General features: G+C 41.7%; 1 protein-coding gene across 5 annotated transcripts in view; it reads left to right on the plus strand.

Annotated features, from left to right (window-relative positions):
- Positions 1-23743, plus strand: part of POPDC1 (popeye domain cAMP effector 1) — a 135913-nt gene that overhangs the window by 106149 nt on the left and 6021 nt on the right. For 2 of the 5 annotated variants that reach the window (XM_072141877.1, XM_072141876.1), the window contains exon 8: positions 5275-5377. The exons of the other annotated variants lie outside the window; for them this stretch is intronic. In XM_072141877.1, the coding sequence (XP_071997978.1) occupies positions 5275-5342 (68 nt within the window). In that variant the 3' untranslated portion in view covers positions 5343-5377. The remainder of the gene's footprint in view (positions 1-5274; positions 5378-23743) is intronic. 5 annotated transcript variants of the gene reach the window in all.

Here is a 23743-nt window from a genome sequence, read left to right on the forward strand (position 1 = left end):
AGGATGTCACATAATGAGTAATAACAAACAAGCACGCAAATGTGCCCAATAAGTAAAACTGAACTTTCACTCCAATCGAAATATCTTATACATAAGAAAAAAGGAACAAAATCAGCTCACCCAGATTCCTAAACAGTTGAGAGCAGTTTTTGCACGGAAGGGAAAACTGAGCCGGGTCATAATAGATCAAAAACAAAAAGGAAAAAACCCAGCAAAGTGAAACTCAAAAATAAAAAGGTTAAGGTTCTTTATTTCAGAATGATAAAACATCAAGGATCCAAGCAAAAGTCTGACGTGTTTCGAATCACAGTGATTCTTAGTCGGAGCATACAAGAAAGGTTTGACAAATGTTTAGTAATAACTACTAGACAAAGTATCCCCCAGAGACTTTGCCTAGTTAGGTCACATGACCATGGGATGTCAATTGGATACTAAACAAATGGAATATAGAACATTGTGAATACTTTAATATATATATATATATATATATTAATATACATTACAGGAATTTATACCATAAGGGGACCAAGTATTCAAAGTGTGGAATATGCCTCCCTAGTTCTGACTGTACGTAACCAATCTCCTCCTCCTCTTTGTTGGCGTAGTACTTTTTCAATGGGGACATTGCATGTTTTGTAAATTACCTTAGTGGCAGTCTCTTAAATGTTTAGAAACTCCAGAAAGGTTTTTCTGTACGGTGGGCAGTGATATAGATGTAGCACCAGTGATATGTTCTATATTCAGCGTTTTCATTTACGAATTTTACTGCCGATGTACTGAACATTGCAAGAGACACAGGTGACCAGATATACAGTTAGGGCCAGAAATATTTGGACAGTGACACAAGTTTTGTTATTTTAGCTGTTTACAAAAACATGTTCAGAAATACAATTATATATATAATATGGGCTGAAAGTGCACACTCCCAGCTGCAATATGAGAGTTTCCTTATTCAAATCGGAGAAAGGGTTTAGGAATCATAGCTCTGTAATGCATAGCCTCCTCTTTTTCAAGGGACCAAAAGTAATTGGACAATGGACTCTAAGGGCTGCAATTAACTCTGAAGGCGTCTCCCTCGTTAACCTGTAATCAATGAAGTAATTAAAAGGTCTGGGGTTGATTCCAGGTGTGTGGTTTTGCATTTGGAAACTGTTGCTTTAACCAGACAACATGCGGTCAAAGGAACTCTCAATTGAGGTGAAGCAGAACATCCTGAGGCTGAAAAAAAAAAAAGAAAAAATCCATCAGAGAGATAGCAGACATGCTTGGAATAGCTAAATCAACAGTCGGGTACATTCTGAGAAAAAAGGAATTGACTGGTGAGCTTGGGAACTTCACGGATGACAACAGTGGTGGATGATTGCCGCATACTTTCTTTGGTGAAGAAGAACCCGTTCACAACATCAACTGAAGTCCAGAACACTCTGTGAAGTAGGTGTATCTGTCTCTAAGTCAACAGTAAAGAGAAGACTCCATGAAAGTAAATACAAAGGGTTCACATCTAGATGCAAACCATTCATCAAATCATCCATTCATTCCAAAAATAGACAGGCCAAAGTTAAATTTGCCGAAAAACACCTCAAGAAGCCAGCTCAGTTCTGGAAAAGTATTCTATGGACAGATGAGACAAAGATCAACCTGTACCAGAATGATGGGAAGAAAAAAGTTTGGAGAAGAAAGGGAACGGCACATGATCCAAGGCACACCACATCCTCTGTAAAACATGGTGGAGGCAATGTGATGGAATGGGCATGCATGGCTTTCAATGGCACTGGGTCACTTGTGTTTATTGATGCCATAACAGCAGACAAGAGTAGCCGGATGAATTCTGAAGTGTACCGGGATATACTTTCAGCGCAGATTCAGCCAAATGCTGCAAAGTTGATCGGACGGCGCTTCATAGTACAGATGGACAATGACCCCAAGCATACAGCCAAAGCTACCCAGGAGTTCATGAGTGCAACAAAGTGGAACATTCTGCAATGGCCAAGTAAATCACCAGATCTTAACCCAATTGAGCATGCATTTCACTTGCTCAAATCCAGACTTAAGACAGAAAGACCCACAAACAAGCAAGACCTGAAGGCTGCGGCTGTAAAGGCCTGGCAAAGCATTAAGAAGGAGGAAGCCCAGCGTTTGGTGATGTCCATGGGTTCCAGACTTAAGGCAGTGATTGCCTCCAAAGGATTCGCAACAAAATATTGAAAATAAAAATATTTTGTTTGGGTTATGTTTATTTGTCCAATTACTTTTGAACTCCTAAAATGTGGAGTGTTTGTAAAGAAATGTGTACAATTCCTACATTTTCCATCAGATATTTTTGTTCAACCCTTCAAATTAAACGTTACAATCTGCACTTGAATTCTGTTGTAGAGGTTTCATTTCAAATCCAATGTGGTGGCATGCAGAGCCCAACTCGCAAAAATTGTGTCACTGTCCAAATATTTCTGGCCCTAACTGTATAATGTAAGCAGTCACAATTTATAAAATCATTGATTTTTATTCTTTGATCTTGATCTTTTAATTCTTTTTATCTCATATTGTAAAGGTTTTGAAAAGATTATAGCTTGTTTTATGTAAGAATTCTGTCCTATCTAAATGAGACAAGACATCTGTGACTCTCTTTAATGTTGTGACGATTGCAACCTCTGTTTTGCAAATGTGTGGAAATTATAGTAGAAACATGAGTGAAGGTTTATTTGGAGGAGAAGATTCTTTTAGCTCTGATTAGTTCTCCTTTGGGCAAGTTATTTTTAACGTGTGGGGGATGGCATGAAGTAGCTTATAGCAGAGTATTTCCTGAAGTAGGTTTCCAATATAAATTAGAAAAAAAATACAGTATATACTCGTGTATAAGCCGAGTTTTATACACCTTGGCTTATACACAAGTCAAGTAAAAAAATAAAAACCGTAATACTCACCCTCTGGTGTCCGGATCGTCATCAGCAGCAACACCGCGCATCATAGTGTGCGCCCGCCGGCAGATCGCATGGACGCAACTCTGCCGGCTAGAGCAGAAAGAAGAGAGAAGAGGAGCCGCCGGGAATATCCGGACACCGAAGGGTGAGTATTAACTTTTTTATTTTTTATGCGCTTGGCAGGGGGCTGGCTGGCTGTATACTACATGGGGCTGGCTGGCTGTATACTACATGGGGCTGGCTGTATACTACATGGGGCTGGTTGGCTGTATGCTACATGGGGATGGCTGGCTGTATGCTACATGGGGCTGTCTGGCTGTATGCTACATGGGGCTGTCTGGCTGTATGCTACATGGGGCTGGCTGGCTGTATGCTACATGGGGCTGGCTGGCTGTATGCTACATGGGGCTGGCTGGCTGTATGCTACATGGGGCTTGCTGGCTGTATGCTACATGGGGCTTGCTGGCTGTATGCTACATGGGGCTTGCTGGCTGTATGCTACATGGGGCTGGCTGGCTGTATGCTGCATGGGGCTGGCTGGCTGTATGCTGCATGGGGCTGGCTGGCTGTATGCTGCATGGGGCTGGCTGGCTGTATGCTGCATGGGGCTGGCTGGCTGTATGCTACATGGGGCTTGCTGGCTGTATGCTACATGGGGCTGGCTGGCTGTATGCTACATGGGGCTGGCAGGCTGTATGCTACATGGGGCTTGCTGGCTGTATGCTACATGGGGCTTGCTGGCTGTATGCTACATGGGGCTTGCTGGCTGAATGCTACATGGGGCTGGCTGGCTGTATGCTACATGGGGCTGGCTGGCTGTATGCTACATGGGGCTGGCTGGCTGTATGCTACATGGGGCTGGCTGGCTGTATGCTACTTGGGGCTGGCTGGCTGTATACTACTTGAGGGCTAGCCAACTGTATACTACACCCTCGGCTTATACTCTAGTCAATAGGTTTTCCCAGTTTTTGGTGGTAAAATTAGGGGTCTCGGCTTATACTCGGGTCGGCTTATACTCAAGTATATACAGTACTATGAGTAGCGGAATCATCAGTTAACATGAGATCAAGAAAAGGAATTTGTTTTTGTGAATGAGAAAATGTATACTGTAAATTAAGGTTATTATTTAACTACTGTACAAACGGGTATGTCGGTATCAGACCCTTATACTGCACCAGATTACTCATCCAGCATCAGAAACAATTATCTGGCGCAGAAGGGAACTGAAAGACTGACGTGTTAATACATCTCCCCCATTATGTTTATGTAAATGTGAGATGAAAGCTTTGTTAACACTATGTAAAAGCAATTCAGTCAGGCTCCCCACAGCCTTTGAATTACATTTCAAAACGCAACTGAATTGTTGCATGTGAACTTGTCCTTGCGCATGGCTTATGGCACATCTTACAGTGGTTATCCCGGCTCAGTTTTTGTCCAGTGATAAAATCATTCTCAAACCCTGAAAACACCTTTGTAATTGCAAGTTAGTACTCTTCATTTGCTCTCATGTGAAGAACCTTGTCAATTTTAGACACCAGTGCATGCTGGAGAACAAAATAAAATCCAGCCCATCTGCCTGGAGCAGAATTGTGCCATAGTTAAAGCCCCATGCTTGGGTAGTGAAAAAATAGAGCATTGTCTGGTACATTCACACAAACATCATTAATCCCTTACCAACATTTGATGTAATTCGGCAAATGTCAGCTGCCACTGTATGGTTACATACATAAGCCCTCTCCATACAAGCTGGATGTTTGCTGCATGTGGGTGTTAACTCTCCGATCCTTGGTGGTAAATATCGGTGACAGTAAATATTTAGTGGCCACCATATTGGCTACAATCTGTCTCTATGACAGCCTTGATTCTGTATGATTTCTGGCCATTTGTTAAAATGTGCGATTTATGCGTTCATGGGTCTCTCAGCCAAAAAGGTTCCCAACCCTTGCTTTAGAGAATATTGTGAATGGAAGCTGATCCTTTGTACTAGCCTGGTACTAGCTTTAAGCTGATGCGAAGTAATCTATTAGGGTTTAGGGTGACATTCGCTGATTTAATATCGTGACTTGTGATAAAGATTTGTAATCAATATCAAAAACTTGTGAATATATTATTTAATTTCCTCCTGTCCTTCTCCCCTGTGACGTTATGAACTATGTATAAAATTTAGGCCCCACAACTATTCCAAGTTGACTTCTACTGTGTTCTAACTACAATGTCTGAATTCTAAAATAATACAAGTCTTTACAAATATATTGTTATGTTTAAAGGAGTGCTATTTAAATACTGTAATTTCAACACTAATGTATGTTAAGAAGTTGCTGACTAAGGAATACTAACCATCTGCTTTTACATTAAGGAAATGACCACCAAGAGTTCTATATTTCATATGGAATGGGTCGTGTGAGGCATGGTGTTTTCTGTTGATAACCTCATTAAAAAATGCAAGAACTACTTACAAGGTACTAATGGGTACATTTAGAACACTGTTTATGATGCTTTTAAGCTATGCTTTTAGCATACTAGACCAAGTGATTAAAGGTTCTTAAGGATAGGTCAATGACTCAAAACAGCTGACAATTCCAAATAGTTGATGGGGAAGTGTTGTAATCATACCTTGGATTAGAGCCATGCAGATTGCCCGGGCTATGATTTTCCCAGGAGGCGGCCTTTCATGTGCTAGGTTCTCTGGACGGAGTGCACCTCAACCCTTTTTCCATTTCTGCCCTTAGTGGCTGTTCTAGAATCCTATTGATATTCCAAGGAGCATTCAATGCAGAAAGCATAGGGCACTGCACATGAAGGGACTGCCTTCTGGGCATTCGTTATTAAAGCACCAGAGAATTAAAACTTGCATATTTTGCCTATACAACTTACACTACTCTTAATGTCACCTATATAGTGGACTTTAATATTAGACAGACTCTGTGTTGGGTTCAACCTTTGTCACCTATGCTAATGGGTCACACTGTCATTTTTATATTTAATGTGGTAGAGCTTTTAATTGCCTTGCCTGAAATTGCTGTGAAGCCCTATTCACCCTTAAAGTCTCAAGTTTTGATAGCATGTATTAAAGGTAACCCGACACTGTCAGAGTTGCATTCACTGCTAACTATTTCTACATCCACTCCTTTTCTTACTATCTCATCTGATTGATCTACAGCTGTCTCAAATTAACTACCCACTCACTGACTGCAAGAAATATTGGGGCACGTTAACGTTCCCGGTCCTAGGAGTTCCCCGAAAGTACATTGTCCGACAATCATGCCCTGTGCCGCAATTAACTAAGATCGTGCGCCCGATATCCTGCATGTGTCGCTTCCCTGCTCAGGTCCGCCGGAGTTCACCTTCTTCTTCCCGGTGTATGTAAGTGCATTGTCTTGCGACACAAATTGAATCTTAAATCCCGTGCTCAGTCCGAATTCGTTGGATCGTACGACGGTCCGCCCCCCGATTTCTGTCGCATGAAAGCCTGCACCATTGCGCCAAAATCTGTTCACGTGCACCAAAAAAGCCCTTTTAAATCCCTGTCCCAGCGGCGTAAAACTAAAATTGTCGGGATGTCCGACAAAAGCGCAGTCCGCGGGGCCGTATTTAATGAGGCACATTGTTTGAATACATTTCATATGCTTTTTGTTTATAATGTACTAAAAGGTTCAGGATATGTCGTGTTTTATTTTTAAGTTGTTGATATTATATAGTTGGTTTGCAAACAACAATTACACTTAAAGGACATTCACCATCACTTTTACTAATGGTAGACGTGTCCTACTAAAAAGTTCCTGAGGAACTATGCTCCTTAAGACTAATTTTATTATTATTTTTTATTATCATTTATTATGTCACTGGAGCGCCTCAGAGTGACTTGTCTTTGATTTATTTATTGCACTGTTACGATACAAGCCCATCACCTGCTCTATGCACTGTGGACAGATGGGACTCTACAGTCACCGGCCACTTTATTAGGTACACCTGTCCAACTGCTCGTTAACACTTAATTTCTATTCAGCCAATCACATGGTGCATTTAGGCATGTAGACATGGTCAAGACAATCTCCTGCAGTTCAAACCGAGCATCAGTATGCGGAAGAAAGGTGATTTGAGTGCCTTTGAACGTGGCATGGTTGTTGGTGCCAGAAGGGCTGGTCTGAGTATTTCAGAAACTGCTGATCTACTGGGATTTTCACGCACAACCATCTCTAGGGTTTACAGAGAATGGTCCGAAAAAGAAAAAAACATCCAGTGAGCGGCAGTTCTGCGGGCGGAAATGCCTTGTTGATGCCAGAGGTCAGAGGAGAATGGACAGACTGGTTCGAGCTGATAGAAAGGCAACAGTGACTCAAATCGCCACCCATTACAACCAAGGTAGGCAGAAGAGCATCTCTGAACGCACAGTACGTCGAACTTTGAGGCAGATGGGCTACAGCAGCAGAAGACCACACCGGGTGCCACTCCTTTCAGCTAAGAACAGGAAACTGAGGCTACAAATTTGCACAAGCTCATCGAAATTGGACAGTAAAAGATTGGAAAAACGTTGCCTGGTCTGATGAGTCTCGATTTCTGCTGCGACATTCGGATGGTAGGGTCAGAATTTGGCGTCAACAACATGAAAGCATGGATCCATCCTGCCTTGTATCAACGGTTCAGGCTAGTGGTGGTGGTGTCATGGTGTGGGCAATATTTTCTTGGCACTCTTTGGGCGGCCCCTTGGTACCAATTGAGCATCGTTGCAACACCACAGCCTACCTGAGTATTGTTGCTGACCATGTCCATCCCTTTATGACCACAATGTACCCAACATCTGATGGCTACTTTCAGCAGGATAATGCGCCATGTCATAAAGCTGGAATCATCTCAGACTGGTTTCTTGAACATGACAATGAGTTCACTGTACTCAAATGGCCTCCACAGTCACCAGATCTCAATCCAATAGAGCATCTTTGGGATGTGGTGGAACGGGAGATTCGCATCATGGATGTGCAGCCGACAAATCTGCGGCAACTGTGTGATGCCATCATGTCAATATGGACCAAAATCTCTGAGGAATGCTTCCAGCACCTTGTTGAATCTATGCCACGAAGAATTGAGGCAGTTCTGAAGGCAAAAGGGGGTCCAATATTTATCCAATATCCGGTGAGTGTATATTGCCACAATGGTGGTGTTATAGACTTCCAATAAAAGAAGTCCCGAGGAGCATAGTTCCTCAGAAACAACTTTTTAGTAGGACACGTCTACCATCAGTAAAACTGATGGTGAATGTCATTTAAGTCTAATGGTTGTTTGCAAACCAACTATATAATATCAACAACTTGCCATATATCCTGGACCTGATGGGGCTACTGTGACATAGACAGGAGCCCCTGAGGCTCAATTGCATAATTTTAAAAAAGGGTTTTCTCCAAATCTTTGCCATTAGAAGATAAAGGAAGAGCAGCCTTTGTTTCAGCAGACACACACCAGCATGTAAGTGTTCTAGGTGTACAATACTGCATCCATGTGGCAGATTTTCCTTACGTTTCTTATAAAGAAAGCATTCCTACCAAAATATTCCTGATCTTGCCTGCTAGAAAGATAGTGATTTGCAAAAGTATTCATATGCCTTGCAACATGACAGTTACAAACGTAAAGGGAACCTGTCATCAGGATTTCACATTTAACACCAGACAGGTTCCCATCAACTTTTAATATGAATTCCTAGTTTACTTTTATAATTAACATTATAGCTTCCACTCCCTTTTAAAAGTTGATAAATGCAAACTGCAAAAAGTTGCAGAGTCATCATCATTATATTCACACTGCTCTAAAAACACAATTTCCTCTTCCACTCTCTCGTGCAGAAGTGAGCTCTGTCAGCACCGATCTACATGAGAGGAGGGGGAGAAGGGAGCAGTGCAGATATTGAGGATCCAGTTTGCTGGCAGGGTGTCATGAATACTTTGATCAACTTTTAAAAGTGAGTGGAACCACAAATGTTAATTATAAAAGCAGATTGGGAATTAGTATTGAAACAATTATGAGTTGAAAATGTGAAATCCTGATGACAGGTTCCCTATAAGTGTATTTATAGTGAATACACTATACCAGGATGACATCATCTAAAGTCCTGTTACATCTGCAACATCTTCCTCATTTATATATCTAATCACATTTAATTTCATGTGATCATACATATGCATGTTGTACAGTTTGCTAATGTTATGAGGCTAAAGGACCTGTGATGATGTCTTTTTGGTTACATGACATGCTGTGAAGAGCATGGGACATGAGGAGTAGTAGATGGGCTTGTCTGCTTCGCATCTGCACAAAATATGGACGTGATGCCTGTGTTTGTATCCTTTTTTTTTATTTTATTTTTTTTTAAGAAAAACACTCCGGGTGTCATGCATGTGCCATCCCATTTTTTTATGCGGATCCACTGACTTTTTTGGATGTACGTGGTCTGCATGCGAAACAAAATAATGCATGCTGCAATTTTTTTTTCTCACTGTCTGCACATCCGTGGAAAAAAACGACATGTGACATAGGAAACAATGGGTCCGTTTGCCATCCGTAAAAAAAGGATAGCATACGGACATCAAAAACTCAAGTCTCAATGGACCCTAAATTATTTTTGTACTATTTTATATTAAAATTACCTGGTTAACCTTTACAATACATATACTTTTGTAATCATACCTTGGATTAGAGCCATGCATATTGCCAGGGCTATGATTTTCCCTGGAGGCAGCTTTTTATGTGCTAGGTTCTCTGGACAGAGTGCACCTCAACGCTGTCATACAACACTAAAGCTTCTCCTCCCAAAGAACTGGTTGACCGTTATTGATCGCATGTGTTTCAATATTGCATTGCATTGCATTTCTAAACACAATGTAAACGCCCTATCCAACCGCACCCTAAAAATTTAGATAATACTTTTCTTTTCTTGAGGGTGCATTCACACATGGGTTTTGGATGCATATGTCAGAACACGTTTTTAAATATTACAATGCGGTTTGGCTACTCTCTAAACTTCTTTTCTTCATTGCTGTAAGTGTAAGCAGCCGTGTAAACATTTTCACTTCTGCTAATACTTACAGCAATGAAGAAAAACACTTCCAGAGTAGCCAAACGCATTGTAACATTTATAAACACATGCGTTGTGACACGTGTTTTGACGCATCCAAAACGCCACCTGGGAATGCAGCCTGAAATTATTCTATTGGTATTGAGTATCGTAATACTTTTAATATAAATCATATTGCTACTACTTCTTCTTATGTGTGGAATGGGAATCCTTTTCTCTCTAATCATTCATATGAGATCATCAATGCATATTTAAAGAGAACATGTCATGCAAATTAACCCACCCAAAAAAAGACTTCATTAAAAACTATGTTAACAAAGCATTGCCCTTATCCCTGTGTGCTGCCAGTCAATAGCTTTTCGATTCTGTATTCAAAGAATCAAAGTGCACAGGAGCAGGGGACACGGCCGATCAGATATGTGCTTCTGTGCATACGCATGCGTTAAGCGACCATCAACCGGTGTCTAGTTCTATCTAAATGCAAGACACCAGGTGCTGATTGCCAATCACTTGCGTTTATATAGAAACGCATATTCGACGCAGTGGCCCGCCCCCAAGCTCTTTGATTCTGTTTTAAAACAGAATCAGAATGCTGTCGTGTGAATGGTTCCTTTCAATGATTGGAATCGTAAAAAATCAGTTTGTAATCTTATATGCAACTCACCTGATTTGAGTCATTTACGCTGATTGAGTCGTGCATATTAAAATTTACTTGCATTGCCTTACCACTTTGTTCCTGTTTGACAGACTGTGATATTCTGCTGTATGGAGTGCTCTGTTAAATCATTGAGCACTTAAAGTCATGTGACCAGGATGACATCATCTAAAGTCCTGTTACATCTGCAACATCTACTTCATGTATATATCTGATCACCTGGAGCAGACTCCATGGAGGCTGCTGTGATTTCATGTGATCATACATACACTCACCAGCCACTTTATCAGGTACACCATGCTAGTAACAGGTTGGACCCCCTTTTGCCTTCAGAACTGTCTCAATTCTTCGTGGCATAGATTCAACAAGGTGCTGGTAGCATTCCTCAGAGATTTTGGTCCATATTGACATGTTGGCATCACACAGTTGCCGCAGATTTGTCGGCTGCACATCCATGATGCGAATCTCCCGTTCCACCACATCCCAAAGATGCTCTATTGGATTGAGATCTGGTGACTGTGGAGGCCATTTGAGTACAGTGAACTCATTGTCATGTTCAAGAAACCAGTCTGAGATGATTCCAGCTTTATGACATGGCGCATTATCCTGCTGAAAGTAGCCATCAGATGTTGGGTACATTGTGGTCATAAAGGGATGGACATGGTCAGCAACAATACTCAGGTAGGCTGTGGCGTTGCAACGATGCTCAATTGGTACCAAGGGGCCCAAAGAGTGCCAATAAAATATTCCCCACACCATGACACCACCAAGGCAGGATGGATCCATGCTTTCATGTTGTTGACGCCAAATTCTGACCCTACCATCCGAATGTCGCAGCAGAAATCGAGACTCATCAGACCAGGCAACATGTTTCCAATCTTCTATTGTCCAATTTCGATGAGCTTGTGCAAATTTGTAGCCTCAGTTTCCTGTTCTTAGCTGAAAGGCGTGGCACCCGGTGTGGTCTTCTGCTGCTGTAGCCCATCTACCTCAAAGTTCGACGTACTGTGCGTTCAGAGATTCTCTTCTGCCTACCTTGGTTTTAACGGGTGGCGATTTGAGTCACTGTTGCCTTTCTATCAGCTCGAACCAGTCTGCCCATTCGCCTCTGACCTCTGGCATCAACAAGGCCTTTCCGCCCGCAGAACTGCTGCTCACTGGATGTTTTTTCTTTTTCGGACCATTCTCTGTAAACCCTAGAGATGGTTGTGCGTGAAAATCCCAGTAGATCAGCAGTTTCTGAAATACTCAGACCAGCCTTTCTGGCACCAACAACCATGCCACGTTCAAAGGCACTCAAATCACCTTTCTTCCCCATACTGATGCTCGGTTTGAACTGCAGGAGATTGTCTTGACCATGTCTACATGCCTAAATGCACTGAGTTGTCGCCATGTGATTGGCTGATTAGAAATTAAGTGTTAACGAGCAGTTGGACAGGTGTACCTAATAAAGTGGCCGGTGAGTGTATATACATGTTGTACAGTGTTCATGTGGTGGCATGTTCTCTTTAAGAAGAAAATATGATTCAATGTCTAATGCATAAGATCCTATTTCTAAAACTTCTTGCTAGTCACATAACTGCGTTCCTGAAGAGGGTGGATGATGTGTTCATACAGCCATTGAAAAGAAGATTACTTTCAGTACATTTCTGAAAGCCCAAAGAATATTTAAATATTTTTTTAAATCTAACTAGCCCCAAAAGGTTACCATATATAACAGGAGCTGTGGATTCATAGTCATATCTCTTTCATTGTGTTCAAAATATTTTTATAATCTCTTTATTATATGGAACCCCGAATTCTTGCAGATTTCAGTGTATGCGTGTGTGTATGTACATCTGCATGTATGTATTAATCTTTACTAATAATAAATTAAAGGGGTATTCCCACTTTGGCAAATTAATGTTATTGTTTGTATGATGAAAAATAATAAAATTTTTAAAAATACTTTCTGTATCAATTCCTCACAGTTTTCTAGATCTCTGCTTGCTGTCATTCTATAGAAAGCTTCAATGTTTACTTGTTATGGACAGAATTCTGACCATGGTCACACAGGTGCGCAACTCATTGTATCACAGAGAGTAATCAGAGCTGTGTGTTATAACAAGCCGTGTACCTGTGTGACCATAGTCAGATTTCTATCCACTGGAAGTAAACATGGAAGCTTTCTGTAGAATGACAGCATGAAGAGATCTAGATAACTGTGAGGAATTGATACAGAAGGTATATTGGAAATGTGTATAACTTTTCATTATTCAAACCAAATCAATTACTTGGAAGTGGGAATACCCCTTGAATTCCTAATTTTAATGTCTAAAACAGTGATTCTTAACCTTGTTTGAGGTACCGAACCCACCAGTTTCGTATGCACATTTACCGAACACTTCTGTAGTGATAAAGGGAGGAATAGAGACAAGGGAACCTGTCAGCAAAAATTTACCTAATAAACCACTACCAGTATGTTACTGAGCAACCTTCCAGACTGTTTCTTTCATGATGGAAAAAAACCTCCTGACGAAGCCTGTGTGCGAAACGCGCGTCGGTGTGTACTACTGGCCTCCCCTAAAACAGTCCTTCTGATCAGTTACTATTATGACTTCAGGTGAATGGATTATTGGCATTTGGATATTGTAATACCGGATGGTACCTCCGGTTTTCACTATGCGATACTGAGCAATAGTCACCTCATCCTTATCTAATATATTTGGAGAGATGCATGCGATATATCATACTATATAGGGGTCCGCTGTTGCTTTTGGTTAGTGTGTTTCTTTCATGACCCAGTGTGATAATACAACCGATTTTCATCTCACTTCAAAGTTGATTTTCTAGATGATGCCATCATACTGGAACATGGAAGAAACAAAAACTAGAAAGTGTTATGCTGTTTACCAATATACTGGTATTGGTTTATTAGGTCAATTGCTGATGACCGGTTCCCTTTAACTTTATAGTTGTGAGGTGCAGTTATACAAAGAAATATGCTGGATCACCCTTCAGAAAAGGAGAACCATGCATTTGATACTAGAGGCGCTTGGGGCCCATAACACATCTTATCGATGGATCTTCTGTTTCACTCTCTGCCCCATTTGGCTCCATTTAACAATCATGTTTTCCAGCTCTAAAATTAACTACAATGAGCAAAATGGAGGGGCAGGACCTGCCTCCGTGACTTCATCACAACCACCTGCTGCTGACCAATGAGACCATAAATTTTGCATTTTGAAAAAGGTGTCCATCACCGATATGTTGCCACTTGCCTCAATAAAGATCATAAACTTTTGAATTCTACCTCTGGGGTGATGCTCACTTCTTCCAATTTGTATCTGCGTAAGGACCAAGCCAGGACCTTTGAACTTTACTTTTTGTATGTATTGTGGCAGGGTAGCTGCCACTACAGTAGATTTTGGGTATAGAATGAGTATGTTGCTGGATGGATGTGGGAAAGCTGGGTGTTTTTGCCACTAATGAGGATTCATTTGCATCCAGCTGGAAGTCCTGCATAACTACCTGGTGCAGACTTCCCACAATGGCTCCACCCTGGGGAAGAGACAGGCTACGTCAAAGGCCCGTGGAGCTGTGGCAGTGAACTGTTACTGAGTTTTTGGGGTGCCTGGCAGTAGGCCAGCACCTGGTGGGGTAGGGAACCTCGATGTATAGTTAGTGCCGGATAGGCTTAGGCTTTATTTTTGCTGTGTTGTTTATTTTGTTTTTACTGCCGAATAAAACTGGCTGCGGTCAGTAATACCAAAGTCGCACAGTGTGGACAGTGAAGTTACTTGTGTGCTGGTGAATTGTGCCTGTCTACCCCAGGAGACGACGATCCCGGACCTAATCCCTTACATATGGTGGAGGTATGCTATGGCACAATATTGCACAAGAACTGTATTGCAGCAGGATTTAAAGGGCCAGTAGCCCCATTTGAGAGACTGTCTCTAAAGCTTGTGGTGTCTGAGGAGAGAGACACGGACCCAGAGACTGGTGTTTGCTGCTGGTAACACTGTGGGGCTGTGAAAAGCCTAAATAAGTTTGTCTCTGCGGAGACCTACAGAGACTGTTACTGTTTTGATTGAATTCTTGCCATGGGTCCAATGGATGAATTTGAGAGGCGCTTGTGGCAGATGATGTGGGATGAAGACCCTAAAATACGGAAAGGTTATTCCCAAAGTGACGTGGCAGAGGTTGAAGTGAAACGTGAGGCTGCATGGGAGCAACTACAGAGGTCCCGGGATACACAGACTTCTAGACAACATGGAGGTTCTACAACACCAGTTGTGTTTCCACCCGCATGCCCTACACTGCCTGATGCTGCTAGGAGGCCTGCCAAGCCAAGCGGATGCCGCTCCATTGTCCAAGGAGCCTGTGAAGTGTCTGCAAATCCAGAGGGAAAAATGGTGTGTGCTGTTGCCAAGGACAACCAACTGGATCAGGTATGCAGATGCCTTTAAAATGGACTGTTGCGTGGCTGGTTGCCCTGCTGCCAAATGGCCTAGTGTGAAAAGGTCTCTACTGCAGCGCAAAGAGGTGGTTGCTAGGGGCAACCATCAGTGGCAGCATGTGGCTGTCCCATCTGTGCAGTGGAAGGAGCCATGCTGGAGCTACCAATGTGTGGATGTCTGTGCACCTCATTGTCCTCAGGTCTGGAGGCCGGAGAACATGCCAAATAAGACATGTGAGTTGTTGGTGGGTGGAATCCCACTGTCAGTGGAGCTGGACTGTCTTCAGGATGTCTCAAGAGTGCACCCTGACATCTTGATGTTTCTGAGGAGCGAACCGGGGACGGGTAAGACTGTATGCATTGAGTTTAAAACTGGCTTTGGGACTGTGACTCATGAGCTTGAACTCTGTTCAGACCTGGAGGTCGTGTTCATACTGGGCAAAGACTTTGCTTATTTCTGGCAGTTGTGGGAGAGTATCCCAAATGGTGCCAAAGCCTATTCCTGGGAAAAGCCTCCTGCACCATCTTCTGTACAAGAGTCTAAAAGAGACAGTGCAGAGAGATCACAGAGGAAACTCCCTGAGGTGATGGAGTCTCACAGTCTAGCAGTCTGAACTGTGACCAAGATGGGTTAAACCCACAGAATGAGACTGTACAGCTGGGACTTGTAGAGTCTAATGGACTGTGTGATAACAACAAATTGCATGCAATGACTTGTACTGAAGTAGTGTCATGTTTTGTGAATAACTTGCCTTTAACCCATGATTGTATCTCATCACCTATTCAGGTAAATGCAGAGTGTGAACAGGCAGGTAAAGGTGCAGCAAATTGTAATGAGGGGATTAGCTCAAGTGTGCCCCTAGAGGTTGTGGGTTGTAATGCCAAAGATGGCAACACTGATAAGCATGCTGTAGCTAATGGCAACCAAGATGGCAATGCTACCATAATGCTTTTGTATGAAGCTAATGTAAATGATATTGACCATGGTTACCTTCCAGCTCAGAGTAAAGTGAGCACTGATAACTCTGAATTGCATGAGTGCGAACTGAGCCTTAATCAAATGGCTGTAAGTGCCAATATTGTGGATAAGTTTGCCAATCGAGATGATGTCTATAAGGCTGACAATGGGGGACATTTACTTAAAGTGTCGGTGTCTGCATTGGCTTTGTTACCGACCTGCTCTCGGAAAGAAGACACACATTTAATATTGTAGAGCTGTGCAGAGACGTTTCTGGCGCCGAGACCATTTTCTATCCCCGAGACCATTTTCTGTCCCTGGGACCAAAATCTGTCCCGAGCACCAGAAATATGTCCAACAGTCCCTGCTAGACCAGTTTTCTTTTGGTCTACTTTCCGCCAGTTTTCAGCGCCCAAAAATGGCTGTGACACATATTAATTCTGTCTGAGTTTCCACTCCGCCAAAGCCACGCCCCTTTTCGGAGAAGAGTCGGAGCAGACGGAAAAAGTCATTTTTTCTGTCCCCGACAGCTAATAAATAGGTCTGAGAGCAGAACATGTGGTGAGAGCGCCACAAAACTGGCGGAAACACCATAGTAAATGTCCCCCAATGTGTTTTGGCCTACTGATATATGTTCCACTAAATGCTTTCGTACCCCAGACTCTGTGGAATGTGACGATCCACAGTTTCAGTCACTAGTTGATGACCAAGAAGGTAAAATGTCCGATGACAACCAGAGATCTATTGCACCTAAATATTATGAGGAGACTTGTTTTACAAATGTGAGTGTGAACAATGCCAAAAAAGTCACATACAAACTGAAAAGTCATAGGATAAGTTGTTCGGGTGTAAAACCTTATAAATGCCAGGTCTGCCATGTTCGCTTTGCCAAAAAAGCTGCAGCAAAGAGGCACATGTTGCAGAAGCATACTGACATGATTGATGTTTTGCATTGTCTGTCCCATGATAAGGAGCTTAAAGAGGTACATATGAGCATCCAGCTCGCATTCAAGTTCCAAGGCAAGACATGTGGGGTTGTCAAGTGTTTTAACAGCATTTTGCACCAGAAATCTTGCAAAAAGGTGACCAGGCTGAAACCAGACCAATGTGAAAAGGTCTGTAAGCCAAGCATGATGCTTAATTGCACGCAGTCTGAGTTTGTGTATGAACAGGTTGCGAGTGAGACTACAAGCCATGGAATTGCTGAGGTGGATCCTGATTGTGGAGACTATGAAGATACGGTGAGGGAACTTAAAGTGGAGACCACAGCAGTACATGGGTGTGAAGCAGAACAACCCTTGCCTCCATTCCACTCCACTCCTTCTAATAAACCCAGAGGTAAACTGTTGGAAGAATTGAATCTGCCAAATGGTGCTGTTGCTGGTAACCCAGTTTATGATCCAGGTACAGGTGCAAGAGTAAACCCCAAACTCCAGGTGATGAGTGGCTTAAATACCAATCTACTACAAGCAGATGGCAAGGAAGATGGTTGTGATGTTCAGAGTCTGACAGAAGTGAGTGACCTGTGTGATGATTTGAAAAGCAGTAGGAAGAAGCGACATCCTGAAAAACCTAAAATGGTATTTGAGGTAGTGGATGGTGGTCTCCAAGAAGGTGATTGTAAGATGCCAATAAGAACCCTGCAAGTGCCTGTTGGGGAGGAACGGCGGACTGATCTGGAAAAACTCCAGATCCTGAAGGTACCTGTCGCTATTACTTGTAGAGGTGAGCTTCACTCGTATGAAGAGAAGATGGCCAGTAAAGGTGTGACAGAAGAGGAGAATCTACTAGATCACACATTACCTCTGACAAAGGTGTACCAGACATTTCAAGACAGAAGTGGTGAGATGGAAACATGGGCTGTCTTGTCCTCTAAAATGACACCAAGGAGAAAGAATCCAGAAGGTGCACCGCCCAAGAAGAAAAAGAAAAGTCTTGGGCTTAGTCATGCAAGGCCAAAATCCCCTAATGTGACATTTGTGGCAGGAGTGACTCCAAATGTAACTGTACCGCAATGGAGGAACTTTGACCCTGGAGGGGGGTTGATCTATGTGAAAAGTCCTACGGCCTTTATCAGGGGGGGAGGATATGTGGCAGGGTAGCTGCCACTACAGTAGATTTTGGGTATAGAATGAGTATGTTGCTGGATGAATGTGGGAAAGCTGGGTGTTTTTGCCACTAATGAGGATTCATTTGCATCCAGCTTGAAGTCCTGCATAACTACCTGGTGCAGACTTCCCACAATGGCTCCACCCTGGGGAAGAGACAGGCCTTGGGGTTTTTGGGGTGCCTGGCAGTAGGCCAGCACCTGGTGAGGTAGGGAACCTCGATGTATAGTTAGTGCCGGAGAGGCTTAGGCTTTATTTTTGCTGTTTTGTTTATTTTGTTTTTACTGCCGAATAAAACTGGCTGCGGTCAGTAATACCCAAGTCGCACAGTGTGGACAGTGAAGTTACTTGTGTGCTGGTGAATTGTGCCTGTCTACCCCAGGAGACGACGATCCCGGACCTAATCCCTTACAGTATGTATGTATCTATCTATGTATCTTTCCATGTCATATATATGCATCTATCTATGTATACATCTATCACTTCAGCAGAACACATGGCACAGATTTAAGACTTGGAGAGTCTCTCCTTAACTGCCTGTCATTTCATGCTGCAAGCTGAGGTGAATGGGGAACGGAAGACTGTGATGAAGAGCTGCAGCTTCTTCGGTCTGTGTGGATTATTTCTTTATATACAAGTGTAGGGAAAGAGTGTAGTTGTTTGGTTACTACATTAGTTAGAGCCCCTGGCAGCACATGAGTGCTGGAGTACTTTGCCTTGATGTAAACAGCTGAGAGCAGGGAGAGGGAGTGTGTCACATGTACATCCTCACTCCATATTTAGCGCAGTGAAGAAGGGAAGGGCCTAGCAATGGCCAACTTGGGAGTCAATGATAAGAGGGGAAAGGCTGCAGAATACAAGATGAAGGAGAAAGATGCAAAAGTGCCAGGTCTCTCTTAGCCCCCACCTTTCTGAGGGAGTGATTTATAATGCAGCAGTGCTGCCTTACACAACCACCATCTCTGTGTGTGCATCTCTCTCAGCGTTCCAGAAAGAGATTGTGTACAACTTCCTACTGGCCCTGAAGGTGAAAGTAAAGGGAGATGTTTGTAGTTTAATATTGGGAGATGGTCCCTAAACAATAGTTTCATAAGGCAGCATGTTCTGTATCAGTAAGACATGTCAATGAGTACAGTGCAGTGAACACTGCACATGCCAGATCCCATTAATGTTACTGGACATACATCAGGTGACTTGCTTATAAGTTTACAAAATAATTTTTTAACATTACAACCATTAAAAGGAACCATTTAGGTATAAGGGCAATGCTTTTTGATAGTTTTTAATTAAGTATTTATGAGGTGCCATTACACCTCAGAATAATTGCCATCTGAAAAAGTGTGCTTGGCAATTATCCCCTATAAAGTGTTGGATTAGCGGTCAGCACATGATGCAGTGTCCACAAGATCAATCACAAAGCTACTTTCATGCTGCTAGTATTAAGTAGCGTGTAAGGGCCTTTGTTATTGCACTGGAGTCTGCATGTGCTTCATCAGTTTGTGCGGCTGTCAGAGCAACAGGCTGTGAAGAAGCAGAGGCCTGATCAGCCTCGGCTGCCCTCCACCTCACCAGGGGCGCTGCCAGCTCTGGTGACAGCACTGCAGGGCACAGAGGCCAATGCACTGCAACAGAAGATCAAGAACTCCATCTGGTAAGCTGCAGAGCCCTGTGTCCTGTCATTCATCTAGCATGTTATATCTGTCATCCTCCCTTACATGTGATTGACATGTATGATGCAGGATGGCATGTTTAACTTTGATAGCACTCGTGTCAAAATATAGAGAAAATGCAGCATTCATCTTCTGTATGTAATTTGTACACGTCACTTCATATATGTGTAAGCATATTGGATACACGTCTGTGCGTTTGTGTAAACATACTGGGGCACATTTACTAAGGGCCGTGCGCCAGTTATCTGTTGGACTTTGCACATCCTTTTTGGTGCAAACTGCTTCCATATGTATTTAAGAAGTGTCTGCACTGTTCTTAGTAAATGTGCCCCACTGACTCCAGCAACACTTACTCCCCTGCTTCAAGGGGAATTCAATAATAATAATTTAGCAGAACAAGTAAAAAAAGTAAGAGCCATTAGCTGAGAAAGGTAAATAATACAATGATAGCCTGCCTGCCCATGTTTACTATTGCATCATCATCTGTTATATTGGAACAGGGTAAAGGTAATGCAGTTTAGGCTGCTTTTACGTGTTCCAGTTCACTTGTGTTTAGAAACGTAAGTCATACGGAATAGGGTGGGGCTTTGTGCAATCATATATACGTGTTTCAGCAGAATATGCAGATTAAGGGTGCGGTCACATGTCTCGCTAGCATTGAATTTACAAACGCAACGCTCGCAGACGAGGACGGGCCTCGGGACAATAGCATATGCGTTTATATGGCGAGTACTCCTGGTCGGCTAAAAATACACCTCCTAAATGCCAAGAGGAGTATTTTTACATCTGTGCATGACTATCCATAAAAGAACAGACTTTTATATTAATAATGTAAATTAATTGAATGGAAACTCAACAGGATGATATTGTTTTATAATAATGCTGCTACAATTTAATACATTAGAAAAGCTGTGCAATTACTACCAAAAACACTTTTTTTATGACTCAAAAAGGTAATGTAGCTAGGAATGAGATTCAACCATTGCAGACTATATAGTATATTAATTGTTTTTTTTTCCTTTTTATGTTGGTTTTAGAAGTTTCCATTATCAGATTCTTTTACCATTATTGAATTTAATTTACATAATGATAACCAGTGTAAAGCAGAATTAATGGTGTATTGACTTAGCTATCAGCAATACTGTAAGGTCTACACTTTTCCATGTGTAACTGCAACCTATAAACCTACTTTGTTACTCAATATTATTTAGTATACGTGCGGAAACACCATTAGGCGCTATATATATATATATATATATATATATATATATATATATATATATATATATATATATATATATATATATATTCAAGAAGGAAGGCAGCAGCACTCCAGTAGGTGAATTAAATCAGGGTGATCTTTATTTCAGAAGCATCTGAAATAAAGATCACCCTGATTTAATTCACCTACTGGAGTGCTGCTGCCTTCCTTCTTGAATATATTACCGGATCCTTGCCACGGATATACAGATCCTGCACCCAGACAAACAGGTTGTGCTGCCTTGGACTTCTCCTTTTCTAAATTTTTATTATATATATATATATATATATATAATATATATATATATATATATATATATATATATATATATATATATATAAATTTATCTATAAGTTTAACCGTTTTGAAAGTCATAAATCTGTAATTGTTATGTGTATATTTATTCCAGATTCCCCTTTTTATGTAACTAGGATCTGCCAAAAGGCTAACATAATTCACCTATGTTGTCTCTCCCTAATTCTTATCTCTTAGGGCAGTGATGGACAACCTTTTGGAGATAGATAGAGTGCCCAAAGTACAACCAAAATCCATTTATATGTCACAAAGTGCAAACATGACAATTTAAGCAGTAACTTATTAATCCTTGCTGCCCTATCTGGCAAACTGTGTTGGAGTGAAGGCCTGGGTGCCCACAGAAAGGGCTCTGAGTGCCACCTCTGGCACCCGTGCCATAGGTTCCACTGTCTTAGGGCTTTTTCACATTTACATTATTTTTCACGTCTGTGGTTCGGTAATTTCCACGGATCCCTTACAAAGCATTGGTTTCTATGGGTGTTTTCACATTGCTTGTATTTTCACTGATCCGTTGTCCGTAGAATAAATTATGAAACATTTCACTGATGCGGATCACAAAAGGCAATAGTCTTCTGTATGATCATGTCTTTTTACTTGTTTTTCCTATCCTAGCAGGCACAACTTTTGGCTTTTTGAGACTTTTTGTTACAAATGTCTCAAATCCACATGGACACAAGCCATATGAGGGGGTGTTATAAACGGGAGTGGACACTACTGTAAATTTTAGATTTGAGGCCGTGGCCTTGCATTTTTAAGCACACCCCAGGGAGATGACGACATATGTGGCTTCGGTCACACGTGGTGTTAACATATGCGTTTTCAAATGCATAACAACCGCTGAGAATTTGCCTAATTACATTACTGTCAACATTGCGTTTCCAAAATACATGTGTTAATAAGATGTTAACTTACACACTAACATAGCGCTGACAAATGTGTTTATTAACACAATGTTAACGTTTGTGCTAACATTGCATTAACACATGCATTTTGTAAACGCCATTTTTACAGCAATGTAATTAGGCAAATCTGATCTTTTCAACTGTTGTGATGCGCTTGAAAATGCACGTGTTAGCTCCACGTGTGACAGCACCATTTATAAATTCTTTTTAAAAAACAGCCCAAACTTACGATGCCCAGCAGTTTAATGTGCAAAATTTTAAACATTTTAAAGCAAATCTACCATTTGATTTCATGTATTATGAACCAATCATGCCATGAAAATGCTGTAGCTAGTCGGATGCAGAAGCATATCTTGTTTAATTCCTGAGATGAGTGGTTTTGCTGAAAACACAATTATAAAATTATGATAATAAAGCTCTGTCGCTTCTGTGCATGGCTCAGCGCTTCTCCACTCACATTATAGGGGTTATGCCACAATCCACTTTACAAAGCTCAAACACTGGTTGAAATATTTACATATACATAATGGTTTACCTGAGTAAAAATGGCATTTTTATTTGTTATCTAGATGCTTATTATCAAGGATACCACACTGCTGTCTCTAAAAGAGAAAGCATCTGCACTTGTTTGGACAGAGCTACCACTAGGGGAGCCATAAAGTATATCATGGTCTTGTATACAAGTATTGCAGATACCCGTGAAGGGAGGATGAAGGAGTGGACCGGTGCTCAGATGTCCAATGAAGTGCTGGAGCCTTGTCAATATTTTGATGCTTTACCGGAGCTTTCATCAGTCATAGTACAATCATGGAATGTCGGGAAAATCGGGATACGTGGTCACATGGGATACTCGGAGGTCATAGTTCATGCAGACAATGTAACAAACCAGATAATGATAAAACAAATACAAAACATTAAAAGGAATACAGTGTGGTTAATTCAATGAAAAACGCAAATGTAGGACATAGGACAAAATGTGATATAACATAAAATGATCAAGGGCTGGACGTAGATCAACCATACAATACTAAACAATGCGTGAAAACACATTTAAAGATGGTATTAAAAAAACCATACAATGCTGTAATCTTACCCCACACTAACAAAATGTTGCTATCATGGTCAATGAGGGCTCAGATAAAGTGGTGTTGTTTAGTCAAACATACTGTCCGGCCTACGGATCACGCAGAGGATCAAAATGGATAGTTCCACAAAAGTGTTTAGTGGAGCTTTCGGCAAGGATTTAGAGTGGTGAAGGCAGCAAGCAGTTTTGTTTTGTGCTCATCTCCTTGTGGTTAGACATACGGATCCTTCCGTTTGCTTCCATTTTCCAGTTATCTTTGATCATTTACAAGTTTGAAAGCATAATAATAGGGCTAAAATTACTGTTTAAATGTATTAAGCTTAACTAACTATATTTTAGAATGGTGACATAACCACTTAAAGGAAACCTACCAT

This window comes from Engystomops pustulosus, chromosome 3, assembly GCF_040894005.1.
Source record: "Engystomops pustulosus chromosome 3, aEngPut4.maternal, whole genome shotgun sequence".
Classification (NCBI taxonomy): Eukaryota; Metazoa; Chordata; class Amphibia; order Anura; family Leptodactylidae; genus Engystomops; species Engystomops pustulosus.